A 24,580-nucleotide genomic window follows, 5' to 3' on the forward strand; every position below is an offset into this window, starting at 1 on the left:
AGGTGCTGATGGGGAATGACTTAGAGGAGTGGCCCCAGGAATCCCAGCGGGCTCTAGTCACTACCCGGAGCCAGAGCCAGTGGGGGGCTGACAACGTGGGTCCAGGGAAGGACTCCTGGCAGCGTCCTCAGGGTCCCATCCCAGTGGACACGGGGTCCAGACAGGCTGGGACTCCGGACCTAGGCAAAGGTGGGGAACAGGTCCCGATCCCTGCCTCAGCAGCTGAATTCCAGGCTGAGGTGCAGGCAGACCCCTCCTTGCAGAGGCTGAGGGACCAGGCTGGCCTCCGTGCAGCTCATTCCCGGGGGAGAGGTGGCCAGGAGAGATTCCTGCGGGAGCGTGGACTCCTGTTCCGGGAATGGCTTCCCCCCAGGAAGGTGAGGGCATGGGGGGGGGGGAGCGGCAGCTGGTCGTCCCCCGAAAGTATCGCCTCAAGCTGCTGTATTTGGCCCACGACGTCCCCGTTGGGGGCCACCGGGGGATCCGGAGCACCCGGCTGAGGCTGCTCCAACACTTCTATTGGCCGGGAATCTTTACAGCCGTGCAGCGGTACTGCCGGTCCTGTGACTCGTGCCAGAGGGGCGGGAAGGCCCAAGACAGTAGGAAAGCGGCTTGGGGGTCTCTACCCCAGATAGAGGACTCTCTGGGCTTGCTAAGAGAGTTATGGGAGGGGAAGCCCCCCCTGGATAGAGCATCGGGGGTGGAAGCCGCCCTGGCTGTCCAGAGAAGGCTCGCTGGGCTCATGGCCCCGGCCTGAGAGACCCTGGCCAGAGGTCAAGGCCAGCAGAAGGGTGGGTGTGACCCCCGAGGACAGGCCTGTGCCAGTCGCCCTGGAGCAGGGCGGCGAGTGGACAGAGGGAAGCCAGCTCCTGTGGGGCCTCGCCACGGCTGGCCCGAGTCAAGGGGAGCACCCATGTCCCCAGGGCAGGTTCCCACACAGAGGACCCGAACTTCCCTAGGTCACGAGCGGAGTGACCCTGCTCAGTTCGCTCTCGGAGGGGGGAGAACTGTGACGTAGTGGGGGTACCTGGCTGGTTTCTATGCTGCTGGCTCTGGGGTAACCCCCACTGGCTGCCGTGGGTACCACGACCCAGCAAAACAGGATGAGTCACTATGCAAAACCAGTAAGGCCAGACACCCCCCATGGAGAGGAACAAAGGAAGGTGGAATGCTGCCCTGGCTGGGGGGCAGGGCTGGAAGAGAGTTAGTTAGTTGCGGGCTAGGAGCATGGAGGAGACAGCCTAGGGAAAGGGGCTGGAGTTTAGGGGCCCAGTCTCCCCCATCTCAAGGGGGCCTGAGGCATCCTAGCCCAACTCTGTGACCAGATTCCATCTGTGCTGTGCTGTGCTGTATCCTGGAGAGGCAATAAACTTCCTCTATTCCACCGGCTGGTGCAGTCTGTTTGTGCCATTTCGGGGTGCAGGAGACGGGGGACCCCCAACGCGCCGTCACACCCACTTGGAGGCTAGTGGGATTGTGACAGAAGATTGGCAAAGAACCTCAGCAGGGTCCAAAATAGCTTTACTGATTGGCAGAGCCACTGTGTTTGATGGGGATGTATGGAGTATATTGATTAATTTGTGCTGAGACTCCAGTAATTCTGCCAATGAAATATTGAGCGAATCTGTCATCCTCTTGTAGGTATTGAAATGACTAAAAATTATTCCCTGTAGTTGGTGATGGGGGAGGGAGGGAAAGGATGAGGTATGTGTAGGCAATGCATCCTCCTCCTCAGGTGTGTTGTCTGGCTTATTGAGATCCTCCTGTTGTTGAACCTGGAAAGGAGCAGATTGGAAAGGTGGTCGAATGGTGGGAGGAAGTGTGGGTTTAGATTCTATATTGTGCCCAGGGGTGCCAATATGGCCACCCAGGGAGCATGGATACTGGCGGGGGCTTCCATGGATAAGGTTGCCACTGTTGAGGTGGAAATGATTAAGTTTGGTGAGATTGTTTAGGGGAAGAGAGTGACATGGAATATTTAGTGTCACTTCTACCTCTTCTTCCTCATTTGATGAGAATGGCAATGCCAAGTTCATCAGCGTCATGATCAAAGAAGCTGCTGAAGAAATCTGTTTGCTAGTTGTACCAAAAAACGGTGTTCCAGGTACTGTAGTTAGTGCAAACTCAGCATGTCATAAGCGGTGAAGGTATCATGGAAGTTGGTGCTATGGTGTGCATGGTTGTCTGCACTGGTGGCACTGAAAAAGCATGCATTTGTATGGTGGTAGTTGGTGATGGTGCCTTGGAGGAAGCTAGTGCTGACTTCTTCCATGCCAAGCTAGAGGACAGTTTATTTGCTCATGCACGGAGTTGGGATCTGGCAATTCATTTGCCTTTGTCCATTGGTACATATGCGTGTATTGGATGTTCCCAGTGTGTCTCAGTCTGAGGTGGACAGTACCATTGGTACCAAGGCTGATTTTTTGCCCGGAGAGAATTTTTTTGAAGTGCTCACTCTGAGGTGAAGTTGGGACCCTATATTTTTGTAGGCAGTAATGGGAGTCCTTGGTTTGATACTGCTACTGGACACCTAGTCTAAGTCTGTGAACAGCCTGAGGGATCTCTTTTAGGAGCAGCTTCAGTCTCAGGTCTCTGGCTTTAAGTGGGGTGCACATCTTTGTGGGATTAGCGCTTCACCCAACCATTGGATACACTGAGTGTCTGTCTGATATTGGGATAGATTCACAGCGTTTTAATCCCAGGAAGATGGGCAAGCTGTTAGGAGCTTGGCTCCAGGAGAGTTGCTCAAAGGGCATTGCAGTTCAAAATAAAAGTTTAAGTTAAAAAAAAAAAAAAAAAAAAAAAAAAAAAAAGGATGAGACAAGGAGAAAAAGAAAACAAAGGTAGGATAGAATGGGGGGGAAAAGGCTATCTAAATGTTGTCAGGGAGTGAAGTTCACAGGGCTGCTGATGTTCCTACCTAAGCCTAAGCCTAGAGAAGTAACTGAGGAATGGCTGACAACGCATGGTGGTTAGCTAATTGCACAGGCGTGAGATTTGTACCATGCGTGCACAACCACTCAGGGTACTGTTGCTGAAAATCTCCGCCTATAAGCATAGGGGCTTAACCTAATGTGGCCCACCCACAGGGACATGCCTTGAAGAACATTAAGTATGGAGTGAATAGACTGATACATAGAATAGATTCTTTTGCAGCAATGGCGGTAGATAGCAAAGATGTAGATGAATGACAGGAATGATGGAGGAGCATGCTGCCATGTCTTCTAGGCTGGAAAGTTAGGTCCTGGCTAAGACCAAAGAATATGAATTCCAGGGACTGAACACAAAGTTGACTTCTGACATTGATGCTCACTCTTAGAGAGGAGAGAAAAAGAAAAAGCTGGGACCATCAATGTTTAAGCTTCTTCTTTGGACTAGGGATGTAAAATCCCTTTTAATTGGTTAACCAGTCATATTGTTTAACTGGATAACTAGTTAAAGGGGATATAGGTGAGGAGGGCTATACCTGTGGGGGTACCCCATAGAAAGAGGCTGCTCTGCATGCTGGAGCAGCCCCAGTTTGCGGCAGGTTTCCCGCAGACTGGAGCAGCACCTTGGCTGTGGAAGATGGGGAGTTGCTTCAGTCCCCACCGGTTAACCTTACCTGTTAACTGGTTAAACATTCACATCCCAACTTTGGACCTCAGCGCCAGTTGCCCATGTAGAGAAAAAACAAGGATTCCCTTACATCATAGGTGAGTCACTACCAGAGAGAAAAGTCTTGCAGAAACTTGCGATGGGTAGTGAATCTGAATGGCAGAACCCTATACAGGAAGTGTCAATGTCCAACTTTGAACCTCAGGAACTTATACGTCAATAGAAAATACGTGTCTTGCATGTCAAGAGCTGAAAACCACGTTCCTTTTTCCAGTGAGAGAATGATGACTACAAACATGACCCTATAGAATTTTGGCTTGCAAAGCAAACTGTTGAGACATCAAAGATCCAAGATTGATCTCCATCCCACTTCCTTCTTCGATACCAAGAAATAGTTGAAATAGAACCCTGTGCTACAAAATGCTGCAGTACTCCAGTACTCCTCTCTGCAGGGAAAAGTCTCTCTTTAAGGTAAGACTACTGTTGTAAGAGGAATCTCTGAGGAGGGAGTCAGGGTGGGAGGTGTGGAGGAGGCATGGTCAAACTCTATGGTGTTAGCTACATTGAATGATGTCCAAGACTCACTTAACCATTATTATAAAACACTCAAGTTGATAAGAGTTTTAGACAACCCTTCAGTGGGTGGATGGTAGGAGCACTGGTCTAGAGTGACTGCTGATTTGCTAGGCACACTCAAAAAGACCACTTCTGTGATGGCAGTGTATTGTGCAGAGGTCTGCATTGCCAAAACAGGCACACATGCTCTGAATACCTTACAGCATGTCGAAGAGGTTTGTAGGACCACTGGTGGCAGAAGCATGGCATTCAATAGTATTTGGCTGATAATGAGTGATAACATTTTCTCTTTGTTGCTGGTGTATATATGAACAAGGATAAGATGACTGAAGTTTTAGTGAGTGTAAAATAATCAGTTTTCTGGTTGAAGAGGCATGATTTGTTGAAGGAAAGGCTCTCAATCATGTTTTGCCTCATTCTAGAGAAATATAAGAAATGTAAGTAGGAGTATCTCATGACAATTCCAGTCACCAATACACACAAAGACATGTCCAATGAATCAAGTGCAGCCCGAAATATGGATCCAGTGACAAACTTGCCTTCCTGTAAAATTGCTTGGAATCAGGTACAATCCTCATGAGGCAACTTATCTGCAAATTCCTACATCCAGACAGTTTATAAAGCAGACCTGGGCAAAATATAAAGCAGACATGGGCTGGATTTGGCCCACGGGCACAGCACGGAGCCTCGGGCAGACTTCCCTGCTTGTCCTCATTCTCCCATGCGGCTCAGGAAAGCAGCTGCTGTGCCATTTGTGTTTCACAAACTGTAAGCAGGAGAGAGGGGTGCTTCATGGTTGCTCCCACCCCCAGCATAATCGCCATGTGTGGGGGCGGGGCAGGCGCCTGCCTGAGAAACAAGCTGGACTGCTGGCTGGGAGTCTCACTGGTAAGTTTCCCGGCCAAAGCCTGCCTCTGGCACCCAAAGTCCCTCCCTCCCCAAGCCCATACTACCTCCCAGACCCTGCACCAGATCATAACCCACACCCCTGCCCTAGATGAAAACCCAAAGCTCTGCACCCCAATCCCTTGCCCTAGGTCACAACCCAAACTCCTGCACCCTCTACTGCACCCCAGTCCCCTGCCCTAGGTCACAACCCTCTCCTGCCTTATGTCACAACCCAAACCCCTGCACCACAATACCGTGCCCCAGATCACAACTGCCTCCTTCACCCAAACTCCCTCCCAGACCCTTTATATCCCAATGCCTTATCCCAAGCTCCCTTCTGCACCCAACCTCCATCCCAGACCTCGAACCTCCTCCATTTATATCATGGAAGAGTGCGGCCCTCGACCACTTTCCAATATCTTGGAGTGCCCCCCCCCCCATCAAAAATTATTGCCCACTCCTGTTGTGTCATTTATGATCATCAGTGCCAAGTAATTAGAAATTTGGAACTACAGTCCAACTGAGGAGACCATTCGACCGCTGAGGTGTGGTCTCTTACCCATCCTGTCTGACAGGATGGAGTATGGGTATTTCTGTTTAATCAGCTCCAATGAAGCCTGCACTACCAAGAAGTTAGGTATGAAGGGTGTGAAAATAAAAGTTGTGTCACTTTGAGATAAGGAGACCTAATATCTTTTCTCAGCACCATTTGGGGCTGGTGCACACATGTTAGGAGTATACCATATATTTTGTGCTGGCTGAATAGCATCATTCATTGGTACCAGCAAAGAAGGCCTTACCAATGTGTTGAGAATGTTTAGTAACTGGCACTGACTGTCCCATACTACTTCCACTGGAATCTCAAGGGCAATGCTTATTTTCAACAGGAGTTCTAGAAACTTACAATAGCCATCGGTGGGAGGAAAGTATTGATAAAGCTGCAACGGGAGATGATGAAGGGAAACTCTCTGGATTAGCTGATACTGTTGGAGCCAGTCTGGTAGATGCTTCATCTGACCCCATTTCTGAACTTCTGTTGGAGAAAGAGTGATCATCTGACCCCATTTCTGAACTTCTGCTGGAGAAAGAGTGATCATCTGACCCCATTTCTGAATTTCTGCTGGAGAAAGAGTGATATGATGAAAAAGGAGAGTTCCCCGGAGCCAAACGATACTGCTCTGACGGCATACATTGGGGCCCATGATCTCCAATATGTCCAACCTGGTTGATTCTGCTGATGTACTTGTGCCTAAGGAGACAGATATCAGATTCTTGGGTAAGGTAAAGGGAAAAACTGCCATGGAGCTGTTGGAACCCTTTGGTTGTCATATTTCCTAAGTGGTAGTGGCAGATTGTGCTGAACGCCCAAGAGCTTCAGATTCAGAGGAGCATGACTCTTGCATGAATGGTAGAGCTGATGGAACTGGATGTGTTACAGGGGTACAGTCAGCAAGTGGTAGATATAATAATACATGAGTTAGAGCCTTCTGCAGAGGTGAGTACATCGGAACATATTGAGACCTTGGTCCTTCCAAGGCAGTTAGGGAGGGCTGGTAGTGAATCCTAGTTTCCACAGAGTCAATGGCATCTGGTCTATCGATGGAACTTGAACCAGTAAAACATCTAGGAAGTAGCCTACCAAAGTAGGCAGGGTGCGCACAGCTGGCACTGGTGGATCCAGCAAGTGGTATGGCCTCTTATCACTTGCATACATTGGCATGCATAGCTCTTCCATGGTCACAACTCTTGGATGGTGAAGAATTCTTCAGATTTAAAGGAAGACTTACTGCCAGGCTCATTCACATGCCTCTATGGCTAGGCCCCAATGCAAGGTACAAAGCACTGGTACCGGTGTATCCAGATGGAGATGCCACCTTAAGTAAAACACTCCTGGATTGCTCAGATCAATGTACGGGGGGTTCCCCAGCGGGGATACAACTTCAGCCCATGGCAACTTCCATGAGTTGCTTCTTGAGGTAAACAGTCTGGCCTTCCCATGTTTAGGCAGGGAAGGAGAAGCAGATCTTGTATGAGGAGGCAATGTGAGCTTCCCCCAAACAGTGTTGGTGCTCATCACTGATAGAAACTGAGCAGGGAGGAAGCACAGACTTTGAATCCTGGAATCATCCACTACCAAGACCTGGGAGCTGGTGAAGAAAAGCCAGGACACAGAGGTAGAAGAGAAGGAGGCGGCAGGAGAGACTGTTTGGGAGGAAAAATTGCTGGAGTGACATCCCAAATCCTAAAAATAGTCAGGAATTACAAGTTACAACAATAAAATCAAAACTATGAGCCAAAAAAAGAAAAGTTTGTTGAAACAAAATGTTGAAGTGCATCACTAAGATCAAGAGGTCAGCAGAGGCTCTCACTCATACCAGGTGCTAGTGAAAAGGAACTGTGATGCTATTAGTTCACCCCATCCTTTATTACCTTGGACAAAGACACAAGGAAGTACAAAGGCACATACATGGACCACTAAGCAAAATTACTTTGAAAAGCTTTCGGTTTCGGGTGCACGTGGAATATAATAGGGGCAATCATTTGAAAAGGAATAACTATTGTCTCCAATAAAAGCTAGTTACCTAAAAGGATAAAACCACAGAGACTTGAAGGGATCTTATTCAAAATAAGAAAATGACCCACAAACATGACTTTCCAGTTCCTTTTGTCATGGATGTGCATTCTTCAGCCTTATCTATTAAATGCGTCGAGACCTGTCTAAGGTTTAGATAGGCAGCAAGCCAGTGCCCAGTATCAACAAAGTTGAGAAACCCTGACATATAGTATCTCAATGCATCAATGGTAACATGTTTGATAGTTATATGGATTCAAATCCATATACTGTTCGGAGTTGGAAATTCATGCTTTAGATATGCTTCAGCCACTTGGCCCCAATCCCTCTCCTTTTACTGCAAAAAACTAGTAGTAACAAATCTGAAGAGCAGGCAGGAACAGAATATTTATTACACTTAGAATATTTTCAAATGATTCCAAATCATCACGATTTACACATTACAAGTCTAACTGCATGATTTTGTTGATACTATCATCCTTCTACTCGATTTTCCATCTATTTATCCACTCTTACTGCATTTAGACTTAATTAGTTTGAAATGCATTAGGGCAAGGACTATCTATTTATGCATTTGTATAGATCTTAGCACAATAAAGACAAATCCCAATTGGTATTTTTGGGTGCTCTCTCAATACTAATACAATGAAAGTTAAGCAAAGTTCAATCAACAGTGCTGGTTCAGAGCCAACAATTATGAAAGATTTCCATATAGAGAACAAGTAACTTGGGACCACAATTGTTCCCGTTGAATATGTGGGTGGAAATATAACTGCCAATAAAGTATTTGAGAGTACTTGCCAGTTTTCATTTATCACATTAACTGCTCTGAGTGCTGCTTACAGATTTGACTTGTTAATTCCAGAACAACTCTTACTTTACCCATCCAATTCTTTTCTTTGAGTTCAGACTTCCATTTCTGGACTGATGCAGCTGTCCTACCCTTGAAGAGGGCACCTCTATCTTGGTACTTCTATGATTCTTATCAACATGGTATCAGACAGCCTCAAATGATTTTGTCTTATAAATACCTTTACCATTATATAGGAAAGGAACAGGCTTGCTCACTGTTCTAAACTTACTATGCTGCAGAGTCATTAAGCTGGTATTCTCTGGATCTGTTGAAACAGGCTTGAACTCCACTATCCTTCCACAATCTCTTGATAACGCCTGCAAGTTCCGTGGTCATAAATCCTTCCTCTGCAGCTCCAGCTAATACAAAGAGTTGCCGGGCATCATCCTGTAAGAAACATGAGAAAGAAAACTTGATGGACCAAAAAAAAAAAAAAAAAAAAAAACACACACACACCAACCAGAGCAGAAATCTATACATTTCTTTAGTCCAATGGAAGGATTTAAAAGCCACAGACTAGTCCACAGCAAATGGATGGGTTAATAGACTAAGGAAATGGATTGTGCAGACACTCTCATGGGAGTAATTTCCTCACCCACTTTGACAGACTAAATCTCACAGAGATCATACTATTGTAGCCCACATGCCCAATAAGAGATCAATTGGGTGGGGAGAAGGAATAATTTGTGTTTGGGTCCTTATTGATAAGCAGATGCACAATTAAACCTCCATACTTAAGTCTCTGGAAATCGGATCTTGCAGTTTCAGAAATTCTCAATAGGTCCCCTGTTGCTGAACTCAGACTCCATGGGAATGTCTACACAGCAACATTATTTCAAAGTAACTTAGTTTGCATCTACACAGCAGGCAGTAATTTCAAAAGAATGTTGAAACACTGTCAAACTGGAGGACTTCTTACTCCAACTTCTGTAACCCTCATTGTATGAGTAAGGGAAGTTGGGAGGAAGGGTGCTCTATTTTGAAATAAGTGCTAGGCACTTCTAATTTCAAAATTAAGCCCTGTTGTGTACACACACCGCATAAGGGCAAGTAGTCAGGACAGCTACTTTGCAAAAGGCCTGCAAATCCATGAATATCTGCTTTATATCTACAGCTATCCCCATCCTCAGATTAGTGGATCATTTTTGAGGCTGCAGATACAGATATGTTTTGTATCCATGCAGGGCTCCAGTCATGCACACTGTTTGGAATGGTAGAACCTAAGCTTCAGAAGCAGAAAACAAGCTGTTTCCCCTAACTTAAAAGTGTTTTGTAGCAATTATTTTTTAATTATATACTGAACTAAGTGGTCGATTAATTGGGTAGCTAACCAGCTAACTGAGCTGATTTCAACAAAGTGAGAAGGAAGATTCTCCATGGATTCCAAATAGAGATTTCTAAAAGTAAGCTGTGTGAAGTTGTTGCTTTAAACTCAGCAGACTGCTGATCAAAGACTAACTGAGTCTCAGGTAAACTCAACCTAAGCTTTTGGAAGCTGAGCTTCTTTTAACTGTTTCTGGGAGGACCGATGTGTTTAGATTTAACGTTTTCTTTGTTCATGTTTTCGTATAACTGTAAAGACAACGTATATGGATTACAAAGTAGCCATATTATGTTGTAAAACACAAATTAGTATTTATTACGTTTATTATAAGGTTTTAAAAAGTTAGTACTTAGTTAAGTTCATTCCTTTTGTTCTTTCTGTGACTGGAATGTGAGGTAGTTGACCCTGTGCAATCCTTATGGTGCTAATTTTGAGCATTCTGTTCTTCTCTGCATTTTACACCAATTAACTCACCAATTAATTCAGAATTTCATGACAGACTACCCCTCATAATTCAATTACCCACATTTTAGAAGGCTTATATAATTATGTGAAAATAAGTAACTTTACTTCTTTAAATTGTACATACTATAATTTTAATCCAATTGTAAAAAATAAGCTATTAATTGAAATTTTTATATATTGATACACTGATAGTAAATCAAGTACTTGTGCGAAGACGCTACATTTTATTAAAGAAATTTGTAACATCTCAACAAGAAGAATAAAGTAGAACCAACATATTTCAAGATGAAGCCAAAATCCAATCCCATTTAACTTCTCAAAATCAGCTGAATAAAATTACATTTACACTAAATTTCTGATACACATTTACATGAATTTTCACTTATACAACTTTTTTTGACCTCCAATAAAATTGCTCTCCCCTCAAACCACTTTTCCTTTGTCAGCACACATCAGGAAACCAATCTCCTCTCTATATACTATGAAATAATGTCTCCCCTCCCCCTTTCCCAAAAATACTAAAGGAATTAACCTGTAAGCAGCTTTTACCCAGCAAGAATTCATTCCCTCTCAATGCTGGCTAACATCAAGCACTTAATAGTTTATAATAGGACAAATATGGGGGTATTTAAAATTAAATTGTTGAATAAAAAGAGAATATAGAAAAATGATCAACCATGAGTATTTTTATGATACTTGCATCAGCTTATTGCATTTTATTTCCCCTCCTGTTTCTACATGTGATGAGGAGAGTAGTTTATCTTTTGAGAGGGTTAACCATTATATTAAGTTTATGCCTAAGGGCAACTCTGCACAAGAATTTATGTCTCCCACGGATTTCTTTGCCTCCCCACAGAAAAATGACTTTGACAGGAAAGCCACAAGAGTGGCCATGCATCCCTCGCCAGCAGTATGTTTCAGATGCCAAGGACAGTCAGCAAAGGCAAATCATTGTAGTGCACTGGACTAAGATGCTATTTCCAGCTGGACTGGGGAGGAGAGGACTTCTTCCATAGCACAATATCTGGGGGCAGTGCCAGATTTCTTTCCTAGGTGCAGGAACCTCTTCAAACTCTACATACAAACCCGCTTCCTTCACTCATCTTTCCTCAGTTGCAGGGGAAGAGAATCCTTGTACAGACAGATGCTCCATCTATTCAACTCCTATACATTCAGACACCCTCCTACCAAGATCTTCCCACCAAGCCCCACTTGCGCAGAACCCCCAATGAGCCTCACTCCCCCTGCAACTGGGCCACCCTGACAACCCACCTATACCTGTACTCCACTGAGTCTCAACCAGCTCCACTTGGAGTCCCACTCCCCCAGCATCTAGACTTCCACTGAACCCCCTGCCAAGCTCAACCCTGCACACACCCAAAAATGAAGCTAAGTTGGAGGAGAGCAGGTGCTTGTAACCCCTCATGCATTTTTTAAACAAAGCCTAGCAGGGCTAAGTAGTGGACCAGCTGCTGAGACATGAAATGCTTCCTTGAAGATACTATGTAGCTGAGACCCAGAAATCTGAGGCTAGTCCTGGAATCATTCAGACCGTCGAGGTTTGAATCGGTCTGCTCTGTACCTTCAAAAGGAAGATTCTGGATTGACCGATGTACCTCAGATGGAAGTGGGGAGAACTGGAACCATGAACACCTTTGCACGACCACAGCTGATGGATGCCACCATTCTGGCCATTGCGTTAGCTGCACCTAGGGCTGCCTGGAGGGAGGCTCTGAATCTGTTCTTCCCTTCCTCCAGTAGAAAGAAAATCTCTTGCCTGGAGTCCTGTGGCAAACTTTGCCAGAGTCCCAAATATTGTAATCATACCTCCCAAAACAAGGCTTACTGGTTGGAAATATGAAGCAGTAACCCACCTATTGAATACATTTTTACAAAACAGATTTAGCTTCTTTAAGTCCTTTTGTTTGGGTTTGCACCTAACTGTACCTGTCATCAGGTATGAGCTCAAGGCAACATGTTCCCTTCTTGACAGGCTCACAGAGCTGATATGTGTCTCATTAGGGTCAACAGAACTGGGAGAGGCATCAGGTTCCTGGCTGCTGCAAAGGCTTCCAGGGTGGAAGTCACTGCAATCTTGCTGGTGCCACCATGTCCTTCCTGGTATTAGTGGATGGTCCCACACCAGATTCAATGGCACCCGCAAGCAGGCCAGAGTCAAACGGGGTGAAGGAGTGACCTGATGCAGTCACTGATGCAGTCACATGTCTCCTTTTGAACCATTGTTTCTTCTGCTTCTTTCTCAGTATTGGATGGAGGAATGATGCCAAAAACATGGTTTGGGAGGAGTGCTTTGCCCTGATTCCCCGGGTGCTCAGTGATGAGTCAGACTGGCCTAGCTCCAAAGTCAGTCTCAGTGGAGCTTCCATTAGCTTGTTCACTGGCACAGACTTGCCACAGGAAGCACAGGGTTTGAAGCCCAAAGACCATAGCATGCCTGGCCCCAGGGAGGAAAGAAGCCTCTTTAAACCTGGGGTGGGGATTGGAGGGGTCTAACTATATATACACAAATACTATCCATGCTATGAACACTACTACTAGAAATGAAAGATAACTAAACAAGAGAACATAAAAAACAACATGTAATTACTGAAGCAATAGAAACAAGATAAGCTGTTCCAATAACCGTCACAAGCAGTAAGAGGGAATTAAAAGGGTACTGAGCTGACTGAACCTCTTATATATAATGGCCTACCAAATTCACAGCCATGAAAAACACATCACAATCAATGAAATCTGGTCCTTCCCAGGGAAATCTAATCTTGTTTGCTTTTAAACTATACAAATTTCTCAGGGGAGATCAGTGTTTCTCAAATTGGGGATCCTTACCCAAAAAGGAAGTTGCAGAGGGACTGCAAGGTTATTTGTGGGGGAGGAGGGGATGGCAGTACGTTACCCTTAGCTCAGAGCTGGGCAGCAGAAAACAGAAGCCCCTAGTCTAGTCCCAGAAGGCACAGCATAGGACACATGCCTGAGTTCCATTTGAAATAAGTTTCTTTAAAATCTCTTTCAGACCCATAGGGAAGAATATCTGTGAATGAAGCTGCTTTGCCCCAGAGACAATTAGGATTCTACTCCACTTAAGTTTTCTGAATTTTCCTTCATATTAGGGATGTGAAAAGTTAATGTGCACAGTTACATGCAGGCCCCATTCTCTCATCCCGCTACCTCTGCTTTTAAGCCAGCTCCCCGAGTGTATTGGCTCCCGCAGAGCTGCCTTCCCCCTCCTCCCTTCACGCTGCTGCTTCTGTGTCAGAGGCAACAATGCAGGGGGAGGCAGGAACCGGTGCTTGCAGGGACCTGGCTCCCCATGCATGCCAACTCCCGGGCAGCTGTCAAAGCCTTGCCTCCACTTCAGCAGTCTGAAGGCCATGGGAGGAGGAGAGGGGTGCTGCAGGCCTGTATCAACCCCGGGGACCTCTCCCTTCTCCCCAGACAGCCTGCAGGTGGGGAAGGGGGAGGGGAGCTCCCAGAGTCTGGCCATCCCAGAGAGCCTTCAGGTCATCCCGGAGCTTCATCTACCCCTCCCCCACAGCCTGAAGACCATGGGGGGGGAGGGGAGAGGAAAGCACCTTCCAGAGCCTGGTGTCCCCCCCCTCTCCTCCCTCTGACAGACTGCAGGGGAGGGAATGTAATTAGAGCAGGGGAACACAGCCATGGCCCCCTGGGAGGAGTTACACCAGAGCAGTGCCAACCTGCCAACTTAAGCCTCCTGTTCTGAATTTTTCACCTCCCACCTGCCTTGATTTCTGCACACCCCCCACCTAAGGCTCCCCCAAACCTCCACCCTATACCACCCATCCTCTTCCCCTCTTCACCTCTGAACTCTCATCCCAGCCTTCATTTTCAAAAAATACAATCATTGAAATAAAGCATGTATATTTCTCATTTATTTTTAAAAAATTACTTTAGTTAAAGACTTGACCAACACCAGTTACATCTCTCACACAGCCTCTCTGCTTGCTGAAGGGTTTAAAAGTGAATGTTTATGTTACAGAGCTCTATGTGCTAAAGGTTTTGTCCTCCATCAAGCAGGCCAATTAGTGATAAGCCAAGTCCACAGAGCTACTTAAATGATTGATTTTCTCCAAGAGTCAAAATATACACACACTCAGAACACTGAATTGCAATATTTTTTAAACGAAACAAACGAGCAGCATTGGGTTTGTCTATTCCTATAGACAGGAAACAAAGAAAAAAGTCACAAGTCTTACTTACCTCCTCCTGATGAGTCACAAATTTCTCTCTCCATTGCCTTCTTGTTACCACTACAGCCAGCCCCCGAGTTACGAACACATCAATTTACGACCATTCGTATTTACGGCCAATTTCCTATACAGCCGGAACCCGAGTTACGAATGAAATCCGCACTTACGAACAGTGCGGCCGTATGTCAGTGAATGTAATCCAACTTACAAACACATCAAGTTATGACCAAGTGCTTGGAACGTAACTCATTCGAAGTCGGGGACCGGCTGTATTAATACAATAATTGCTATTGAGTACCATCACAAAAGAAGAGTCTCCTCCTCTCCACAAAGGCGGTCAGAATTCATGTTTGGCACAAATCCTTCCCTCCCACATGAATACATTCTGCCCAAGAAGCGCTACAGTTCCACCTTTTACCTACCAAAGGCCACTGTGGCTCCAAAACAGAGAGCAGCATGAATTCATCAAGCTGTTTTGGCACCACAGCAGCCTCTGCTGGGCAAAAGGCAGAACTGCAGCATTTTTAGGACTGCATTTTCTGTGGGGAAAAAATTGGGTGCGCAGCAGAATTCCCTTTAGGAGCAGACACTCAGCACAGCACTCTGCTCCAAGGGCCAGGTTAAGCTAGACAGAGTGGAACACACATGACTGCTAGTGAGTCACAGACTAGGGTTCAGAATGGCTAGTGAAGGGGGCAGACTGAGGTGCAGGCTCAGGTGCTAGTGGGGTGACATAATTAAGCCAGGGGCTAAATGAGAGTGGGGCTGGAGGAGGAGACATGGGGCTGGAGGAGGAGACTCCACAGACCTATAGGATGGGGGTGTGTGGCAACAGGGGCAAATGTATCTGACTGAATGGGAGAGGCTTAGGGTAAGCAATGGGGGAGGCTCCCAAACTCCCCAACAAAAAAACCCACATCTGTTCCATACTTCTCCCACCCAAACCCAACAACTCTGCAGGTTTTACTTCAGGCTCTCTCTGTCCCTGAGCACCTCTATTAACCTGACTCACCCAAACCTTTATACTGCTTCTGATGGGTGCTGAAAATACAGTTCTATAGTGTAATTTATTAGGAGTTGCTCACACTTCTGTATTAACAAGCCTAGCAAGGAATATATTTATCAAAAATATTTTGTCTATTTTTATAGACAGACATACTTCTTGACAGGTATTCTGAAATAAACTACCAAAGTAACTGAAACTGGCATGTTTACGTTATTTTGAAAAAATAAAATATAGAATTTTAAAATATTGTGCCCAGAATTTTTTGCCCAGAACTAAATTTTGGTCTCTAATAATACTGATTTTTTTAAAACTATATTACCACCAATAAGTGCAGATCAGGTTCAAGGCTCCATTGAAATGGCACTGTATAAAAACACAATTTGAGATAATCCCTGCCCTGAAGAGTTTACAGAAGGCAAGCCCCAAGCCACAACCAGTTTGGAGAACAAACTAAGCAACAGGTGAGAAAAATGAGCGCAACAGTAAGAGAAACAAGGTCATGTAGATATGCTGTATGCATAATTAGTAAGTTCTGAGCATATATATTTCTTGTTTCATACATAACAAGAAAATTAATGATCTAGTAAGCCTTAATCATTATTAGCCAAACCATTATCATTTCTGTTTTATTACAAACTCAATGAAAAATAATAAGAGCATCTAGTAATCTGAACATAGGACTGAAACCAGAAGATCTGGGTTCTACTCCCAGTTTTGCCACTGCTGGTGGCCTTAGCTGAAATCTCTGTTCACACTCTGTTCCCTACAAAACGACAATAATGGCTACTTCAAATGGACACTATGGTTATAATAATCGTTAGTAAAAAGTGTTTTTGAGACTGATAAAAGTAAACAAATGCAATGTGTAAACATATAAAATGGTGCTGCTTTCCTAATAAAAAATCATTTTTCTTCCTCTTGTTCTTTGTTCCCATCCACCCCCTTTCTTGTCATTCAAATTTGTAATCTTAACATGAAAGGAAAAAAAGTAAATACTATACGGCCCTAAAATACAGGTTGGATGTCCCTGGTTTGGTATCCTTAGGACCTGACTGGACCAGAATGAGGGGGGTTGCCGGACTGGGGAGGTCATTTTTAGTCCCCTTATGCCTGGCAGCCCACTGGTCCTGCCAGCAGTCCGCTGGCCCAGACGGACTCTTGTGTCACAGCGCTCCTGCTGCCGGCCCTCCACTGGGACTCTTTAGTCCAGGAACATACATAGTCCTGTTGCTGGACTACAAAAAGTCCAGGTTTAGAGAGGCTCAACCTGTACTAAATAATAAAATGTCTACATACTTCACAAATTTCTTTCAGTAGATTATCTGAGGAATCTTTCCCCTTCCTCTAAATCCCTTCTGCAAGGACTAGCCTTCCTTCTGCAAGGCTATTTCTTGCTTCCACTGTTATAACCAATGAGTATTTCACATGCTGACTTTGATCTTCACTGAGCACAATAACTTTTTATGAATTCCAGATTAGGGGACTGCCATTTGAGGTGCCTAAATCCAAATTTTGGCTGTTACTGACATCCTCAAAACTTCTGCTCATTTGATGTCTAAATCTGTAGACATCTGAAGTCCTTGGGTGCTGGAATATCGTCCATTAAAGTCTCTCTAGAGATGCCCAAGTTTCTGCCAGTGTGCATGTACACATATACTTCAGTCTAGGTGCTTGGCAACATCTTTTATGGCTAAGCTTCCAAATTAATAATTTCCTCACCAACTCATCTGCAAGGCTTGAACTGGCAGGTGTGTTTCGTGCATGCTTAAACTTAAGCAAAATGACTGTGGAAGCTTTTCTTATAACCTTTAGTCCAGTGGTCAGAGCACTCACACACAGGAAGTGAGAAACGGGGGTACAATTCTCCCCTGTGCCTGATGTGGAGAAACAGTCTGAACATCAATTTCCCATCTCTCAGGTCCCTAAGCACTGTGCTATGGGACATTCTGGTGTAGTGTCTCAATTTTTCCTCTTGAAACTATTCCTGTGTCTATAAATCAATCAATAAATAAATTATGCATGAAGACAGACAAGCAAAATGACTACATAGAGTAGCAGATAAGGCATACACTTGGAAGGGAGGAAATAACTTTAAATCCCTTCTCCACATGAGTCATAAGGGCAAACTGAAAAGCAATATACCATGTAAAGTGCAATGCCATTTATAGTGCTCTATAAATCAAATCCCCTGCAAAGGAAAATTATCATTTATTCATCTGGGATATTAAAAGTGGACTAGTCAATATTTTTTGTTTGTCCACACCCATTATCTAAGGCAGTGTAGATTATGTTGTCAAAGTTCTTTAGATTGTGTGTTATTCTGAAAAGTATTTTTCCTATTCCAAAGAGTTTGGATTCTTTCTACTCTTTTTGGAGTGTGGGTACAGGAAAAAAAACCTAGTATCTTTACCATGAAATAATAATGGATAAGAAATGACTGTCCAAGAATGGACAAGAAATGATACTAGACTGATGGATGGCATATGAATTGTATATCTACATTTGTATGTACTTCAATACTCACAGCTCTGGTTGGGTCACCAAAATCTATCTTCAATCTCCCCATTGCTCTAATGATAGCAATAATGGACTGAATGGTATTACTGTAAACAACAGCTTTGTATTGTTTACATTCTTCTTCAGAATAACCAGCTTCATGGATAATCCTATGGAGGAAAATAATATTAAGTCTTCTATTCAAATGTAGGCAAGCAGATTACTTCAGTTATATATCTTTTAGTCATACTTACTTCATTTGTTTTACAATTGTGCTTTTCCCTGATTCACCAGCTCCTGAAATACAAGCGTAACATTTATTAAGACATCTTTCTTGACTTCCCTTCATTTCCAAAGCTAGCAGTTCAAAAGTCAGTTTTCACGTTTCTAGAATTCCTTAATTACTGATGAATTTTAAAATACAATTTTTACACATTGTCTTTGAACACTAGGCAGGAAGCTTAAATTAGTTTCTTGATTTGGATATCTACAACAGAAGGGAGATTTGATTCAGAAATGCCTTTATACTCATAACTATATTCCATCAAGCCACGCTAAATTTTCCTCACTTAAACTGCTGAAATTTCTAATGCAAACAGCAAAATATATATCTGTAGAATACACTAACTATACCAACAAGTTGACAACCTCTTCATAATACAGCCCTGAAAAACAATGTAATCAAAATACCATTACTGTACCATTTAAAATTTTGTCTACTAGGGATGCAAAGAGGCAGTAAAAAAGTTAAATAATTTAACTAGTTATTTGTAATAGTTTAACCAGTGGGCCCCGGCTGGAGTGCCACTGCATTGCGGACAGGGGTCTACTCCTGCTGGTTAGCCAGCCAGGTTCCTACTGCACTGTGGGTCAGGGACTGTTCTCCCCGCCTGGCACTCCAGTTAACTGATTACCTGTAAGCATGCCGATAAGACTAATGCTTAGTGGTTAACCTTTTACATCCTTATTGTCTATACAGCGATGCAATGCACAGGTGTGTGAGCTGTAAAGCGCAGTGAAGTGTTTGCTGGAGCTGCCCCACATACAACTTGCTAGTATGAACTAAAAGGCACGATTGGACTGCAGTAAAACAAACTAGATACCGTATTTTCCGGCGTATAGGGCGACTGGGTGTATAAGACGACCCCCTATCTTTTTAATTAAAAGATAGGGTTTCATCTTATACCCCAGCGCCCCTCCGCCTCCTTTGCTCCCGGTGTCCCTGGTCTGCTGGAGATGGTCCCCAGCAGACCAGAGGCACCGGGAGCAAAGCCGCCAGGAGCGCCTGGGCTGCCCCCCCCCCCCCCCCGCCGGAGCCCCTCCGCGGCTTTGAAAGCCTCGGGGGAAGCCGGCGGCGGGGCATCCCAGGCGCGCATGGGCTGCCCCCCCGCCGGAGCCCCTCCGCGGCTTTGAAAGCCTCGGGGGAAGCCGGCGGCGGGGCATCCCAGGCGCGCCTGGGATGCCCCCCCGCCGGCTTCCCCCGAGGCTTTCAAAGCCGCGGAGGGGCTCCGGCGGGGGGGCAGCCCATGCGCGCCTGGGATGCCCCGCCGCCGGCTTCCCCCGAGGCTTTCAAAGCCGCGGAGGGGCTCCGGCGGGGGGGCAGCCCATGCGCGCCTGGGATGCCCCCCCGCCGGCTTCCCCCGAGGCTTTCAAAGCCGTGGAGGGGCTCCGGTGGGGGGGCAGCCCATGCGCGCCTGGGATGCCCCGCCGCCGGCTTCCCCCGAGGCTTTCAAAGCCGCGGAGGGGCTCCGCTCCGGCGGCGGGGCATCCGGCGTACAAGACGACCCCCGATTTTTGGGGGATGTTTTTTAACATCAGAGGTCGTCTTGTACGCCGGAATATACGGTACATTTTTTAGTATATTATTGTAGCCTTATAGTCTTGAAGGTAATAAGTAATTTAGTTAGTTATAATGAATGTATGTTATAAGGTTTTGATTACATTTTGAGAGACTTACACACAAGATGTAGGCCTCAGACAAGCATAAGGCAGCTTTGTTAATTTAGCTCCAGCTCTGGTTGATATTAGCATGTTCTGATGTTAAAGTGAAGGGACAGAATATTGTAATGCATAGCGATGTTAGTATTAGGTAAAGTCTTGTAATAAATAGAAAGAAGTTGAATGTTGAAACACTTTGTGACTTTGTTAAAGTGGCTAGAAGTACCCTTTAGTCTATGCTGTATGCCCAGATGGTCAGAGGAGGGGCCAGAGACTCAGAAGCACCAAATAATTATCAACTAAGCTAAACCACACTGAAGACGCAGACTGGACCGGGGGCAGATTGACAAGCTCTGAAGTTAGTGGCAAGTACCCCTTGATAGTGAACTGATAACTTTCACCAGAAAACAACACCTAGGAGGGGTCATGAGCATACGGATATCAGATGACTGCGAGAACAACCTCCGGATAAACATATGTTGCAGAAAGACTAATTGTAATACTGAGTAACTGATTACGGCCTGACAAGGCAAAATGCATAGACCTGCATGGAAAGAAAATCCAATAAAGGGTGGGGTGTCTTGCATTATTCTTTGGGGTTCCATCCTGCTACGACATGGAGCATCAGTCCAGACTGACAAGAACCCGGCTCCCTCCCTCACACTTGACCTATCTGGCCAATAAGTTGGGTCGAGCAACAGACTGGTAACTATAGCATCAACAGGACACATGTGCATGCGTGTGTGCATGCATATGTTATTTTGTTACATTATCAACAAATGTGGCGTGTTGCCTTTTCCCTTTGAAAAAGATCCTGTGTGCTTCTTTTAAGCGTAACATTTTGCCAATCACTTAATTAGTCAGCTTCTGGCATTTAAAAACATCTTTAGTTTGACTTGGGCTAAAAATTGTATGAAAGTCTAAAAACAATTTATACTTAAAAAAAATTCTGAAAGTCATTTGTGTAAGTAAGTTGTTATTCATATGAAATATACAACAATGAATATTTCTCTCTCTTCCATTTGCAGTTTTATGTTTTGTGGGTTTTTATTAGCCACTTCATCATAATAAAAAGAGTATGTATATTCTACGCCTGGGATGGTACATTTAATCTGGAAAGAGAATTCTCATAAGTTACTCCCAAAACTCATATAGGATGATCTTTATAACTCACCTGTAGCTTCACCACTCGTGGATAGAACCCTTTTGTGGTAACACATAACTGTATTTCATACAGCTACAGATAAACATGATAGGTAACAAAAGGGAAAAGAAGGTTCCCCAATAAATGAAGTCTAGGGACAAATATTTTCCCATCTCAACTGCTAGGAGGGAAGAGGACTGGTATTTCCTGTGGTTGATTCCTGCTCACTGACGGAGGGTGAATCTTACAGCAGGAGCCTCTGCTTTAAGAACAGCTCCTGCCTCCAGTGAAGCAGGAAGCATGGCCCTTCTTGGATATGAGAGATAGATTATAGAAGTATTTCTATAAGTTTATGGGGGGCTTTCTAGACCTTCCTAGTTTTCTTGATAAATCATCTAAGCATGGCATTTCAGACTTTTTCCAAGCAAAGGCAGAACCTGTATCCTTCCCTCCCATCCGTCACAGGCCCATCCTTTTTCCTGGAGAAGTCTAAAGCCTAGTATACACCAGGAAAATAGATCAGTATAATGACATCAGGAAAAAAAAAAAAGGATGAAAAATGCACACACCCTGACCAACACAGTTAAATGGACTTAATCCTAGGGGCAGATGGCACCAGGTGCACAGGAAAATTCTGACTTTGACCTAGCTAATACCTCTCAGGGAGGGGAATACCGATAATGATGGGAGAATCCCTTCTGTTTTCAGGCAGAGTGTTCACTAAAGTGTTGCTGCTAACCTGCTGCAGCATTATAAGTATAGTCTAGGGATGTTATCTATCGTGTAGGCCTAGGCCTATTTCTTACTTCTACCAGAAGCTTGATAGGGACAAAGTTCTTCACCTGCTCAACACAAACAAATGACACTACCACTCAAATAAAATGGTACTGGCAATAGAATGGCTGTACCTGATCAGGTGAGGAAATTGTGCAAAGCCAAGCAGAAACAACTAAGTTGTTTTTACACCAAATCCAAGGAGCCTAGGTAACAAAATACAAGTATACTAGAATTACTAGTTCAAGATAGGGAACCAAATACCATAGCAATAACAGAAACACAGTGATTAGTCGATAAGGGGTAAGGTGAGGTACTCGCTATCCCCGCAGCTCTTACTCCATTTAAAAGAGCAGTAGGGACTCAAACAGTCCCCACTCACCTGGGGTTCTGCCTCTCCCTTTGAAATGTAGCAAGAGCTCTGCTTCTCCTCTACTTCTCCTGCTGCCCCCTCTCTCTCTGGAGATTGTGCTGGGGGGAACCGGCTTTTAAGATGGCTCCTCCAGCACTGGCTCTTGCCCCCAACTTACTGCTGCCTCTCTCTGATAGAGACAGCGGGGGCAGAGGAACAACTAGTTGAGTCACTGCTTATACATATCAGGTAGTCAACTAATTGACTAGTTGCTTACATCCCTAGCCTATGGCAGAGATGGGCAACCTTGGCTAGTGAGTGAGCCACTTGAATGGCCCTTCATCTCAGTAAGCCATGTGATTTTTGTAACCAAGACAGTTTCCGGGGGGTAGAGTCGTTTTTCTAACTGTACTTGTCTCCCAGGCAAAAAAAAAAAAAAGAAAAAAAACCACCACATTTCAGTCATCATGAAATTGATAAGCAACTAGTGAACTTAAGAACGGCCATATTGGGTCAGACCAATGGTCCATCTAACCCAGTATCTTGTCTGCCGATAGTGGCTAATACCAGATGCCCAGGAGGTAGGGAATACAACAGGTAATCCTCATGAGATCCCTATCCTATCACCCACATTGAGACAGAGACTATGGACACCATTCCTACCCATACCAGCTAATAGCCATTGATGGACCTAACCTCCATGAATCTATCTAGCTCTTTTTTGAACCCTGTTAAAGTCCTAGCCTTCACCACATACTCTGGCAGAGTTCCACAGGTTGACTGTGTGCAGAGTGAAGAAAAACTTCCATTAGTTTGTTTTAAACTTGCTACCTATTCATTTCATTTGGTGACCCCCTACTTCTTATATTTGGGAATAAATAAGTTATGTTTCCTTATTCACTTGATCCATATCAGTATTGATTTTATAGATCTCTATCATATCCCCCCTTAGTCTCCTCTTTTCTAAGATGAAAAGTCCAAGTCTTTTTAACCTCTCTTTATATGCGACCCATTCCAAACCCCTAATCATTTTGTTGCCCTTTTCTGAACCTATTCCAATGCCAATATATCTTTTTTGAGATGAGGCAACCACATCTGTAGGCAGTATTCAAGATGTGGGCGTTCCATGGTTTTATATAACGGCAATAAGATATTCTCTATCCCTTTTTTAATGATTCATAACATTCTAATTTGCTTTTTTGACTGCCACTGCACACCGAGTGGATGTTTTCAGAGAACTATCAACTTTGACTCCAAGATCTCTCTCGAGTAGTTGTAGCCAAATTAGTCCCCGTCATATTGTATGTATAGTTGGGATTATTTTTTCCAATGTGAACTCAGATACTGGTCCTCATTTTCAAAACTCGGGTTCTGCGTAATATATGCAAAATGTGTTTGCACATACAAATGTGTTTATATACAATTTAAATAGGTTAAACACAGAATATTAAATATCAACATTCTGATAACTAGTCCCAAACTATTTTTGCTTAACAGAGCTTTGAAGTAAGCAAAGCTTCAAATTATCCAAGCAGAGACTCTCATTCCTCAACAGGAATTTTGAAACAATTTTTTCTCCTAGTCTCCACTGCTTAAGCAGAGGAGTGGTACCCAGTTAGAAACAGGGCTATGACCCCCTTTCACTATGACCAGTTAATTTCATTAAGGCTTCAACACACGAAAAATGTTTCCAGTGTGCAAAAATCAGCAGGTAAGAGTGAAATTTTTGGCTTAAATGAATAAAGATAGATACCTAAATAAAAGTGACTTGCTCGTTTTCTGAGGACATTAAGGCTAAATCTAGTCTGATCCAACAACAAAAACAAAAAAGCCACTGACTAGCACAGAAGGACAAAAATTCAACTCTCAGAATCTAAGGCAGAGGCAAAACATCAACCGTTACTAACAAGGACTCAAGTACTAAACCATATTACAGTAAAATTCCATTAGTCCGGCATCCAATGCTCCGGGACTCCTGATGGCCCGGTCCCATCAGGAACCCGGAAGTGCTGGGGCAGCCGGACAGGCTTCCCCCATTCAGCTGCTGCTGAAACTGACCAGCAGCTGAATCGGGGAAGCCAGTAGCAGAGCAGCTGGGGTGCTGCTGGGTTGGTCTCTTAGTGCTGCCCCTCGGGACTACGGGACCAACCCGGCAGGACCCCAGCTGCTCTGCCCCAGGGGGTCCCAATTCAGCCGCTGCTGAAACAGATCAGCGGCTGATTCCAGGAAGCCTGGGGCAGAGCTGCTCTGCCCGGTGCTTCCTGGAATCAGCCCCTGATCTGTTTCAGCAGCGGCTGACTTGGGGACCCCTGGGACAGAGCAGCTGGGGTGCTGCCGGGTTGGTCCCGCAGCGCCGAGGGGCGGCGCTA

The 24,580-nt window shown here is 44.7% G+C and overlaps 1 protein-coding gene across 1 annotated transcript in view; it reads right to left on the reverse strand.

Moving 5' to 3' along the window:
- GNAI1 (G protein subunit alpha i1) overlaps nt 1–24,580 on the reverse strand; it is a 58,778-nt gene that overhangs the window by 18,854 nt on the left and 15,344 nt on the right. Inside the window, exons 2-4 of the mRNA XM_075926495.2 lie at nt 18,258–18,300; nt 18,032–18,173; nt 8,716–8,873 (exon numbers count right to left, since the gene is read on the reverse strand). Coding sequence (XP_075782610.1) covers nt 8,716–8,873; nt 18,032–18,173; nt 18,258–18,300 — 343 coding nt within the window. The remainder of the gene's footprint in view (nt 1–8,715; nt 8,874–18,031; nt 18,174–18,257; nt 18,301–24,580) is intronic.

This window comes from Pelodiscus sinensis, chromosome 1 (assembly GCF_052426305.1).
Source record: "Pelodiscus sinensis isolate ZL-2025 chromosome 1, ASM5242630v1, whole genome shotgun sequence".
NCBI lineage: Eukaryota > Metazoa > Chordata > Testudines > Trionychidae > Pelodiscus > Pelodiscus sinensis.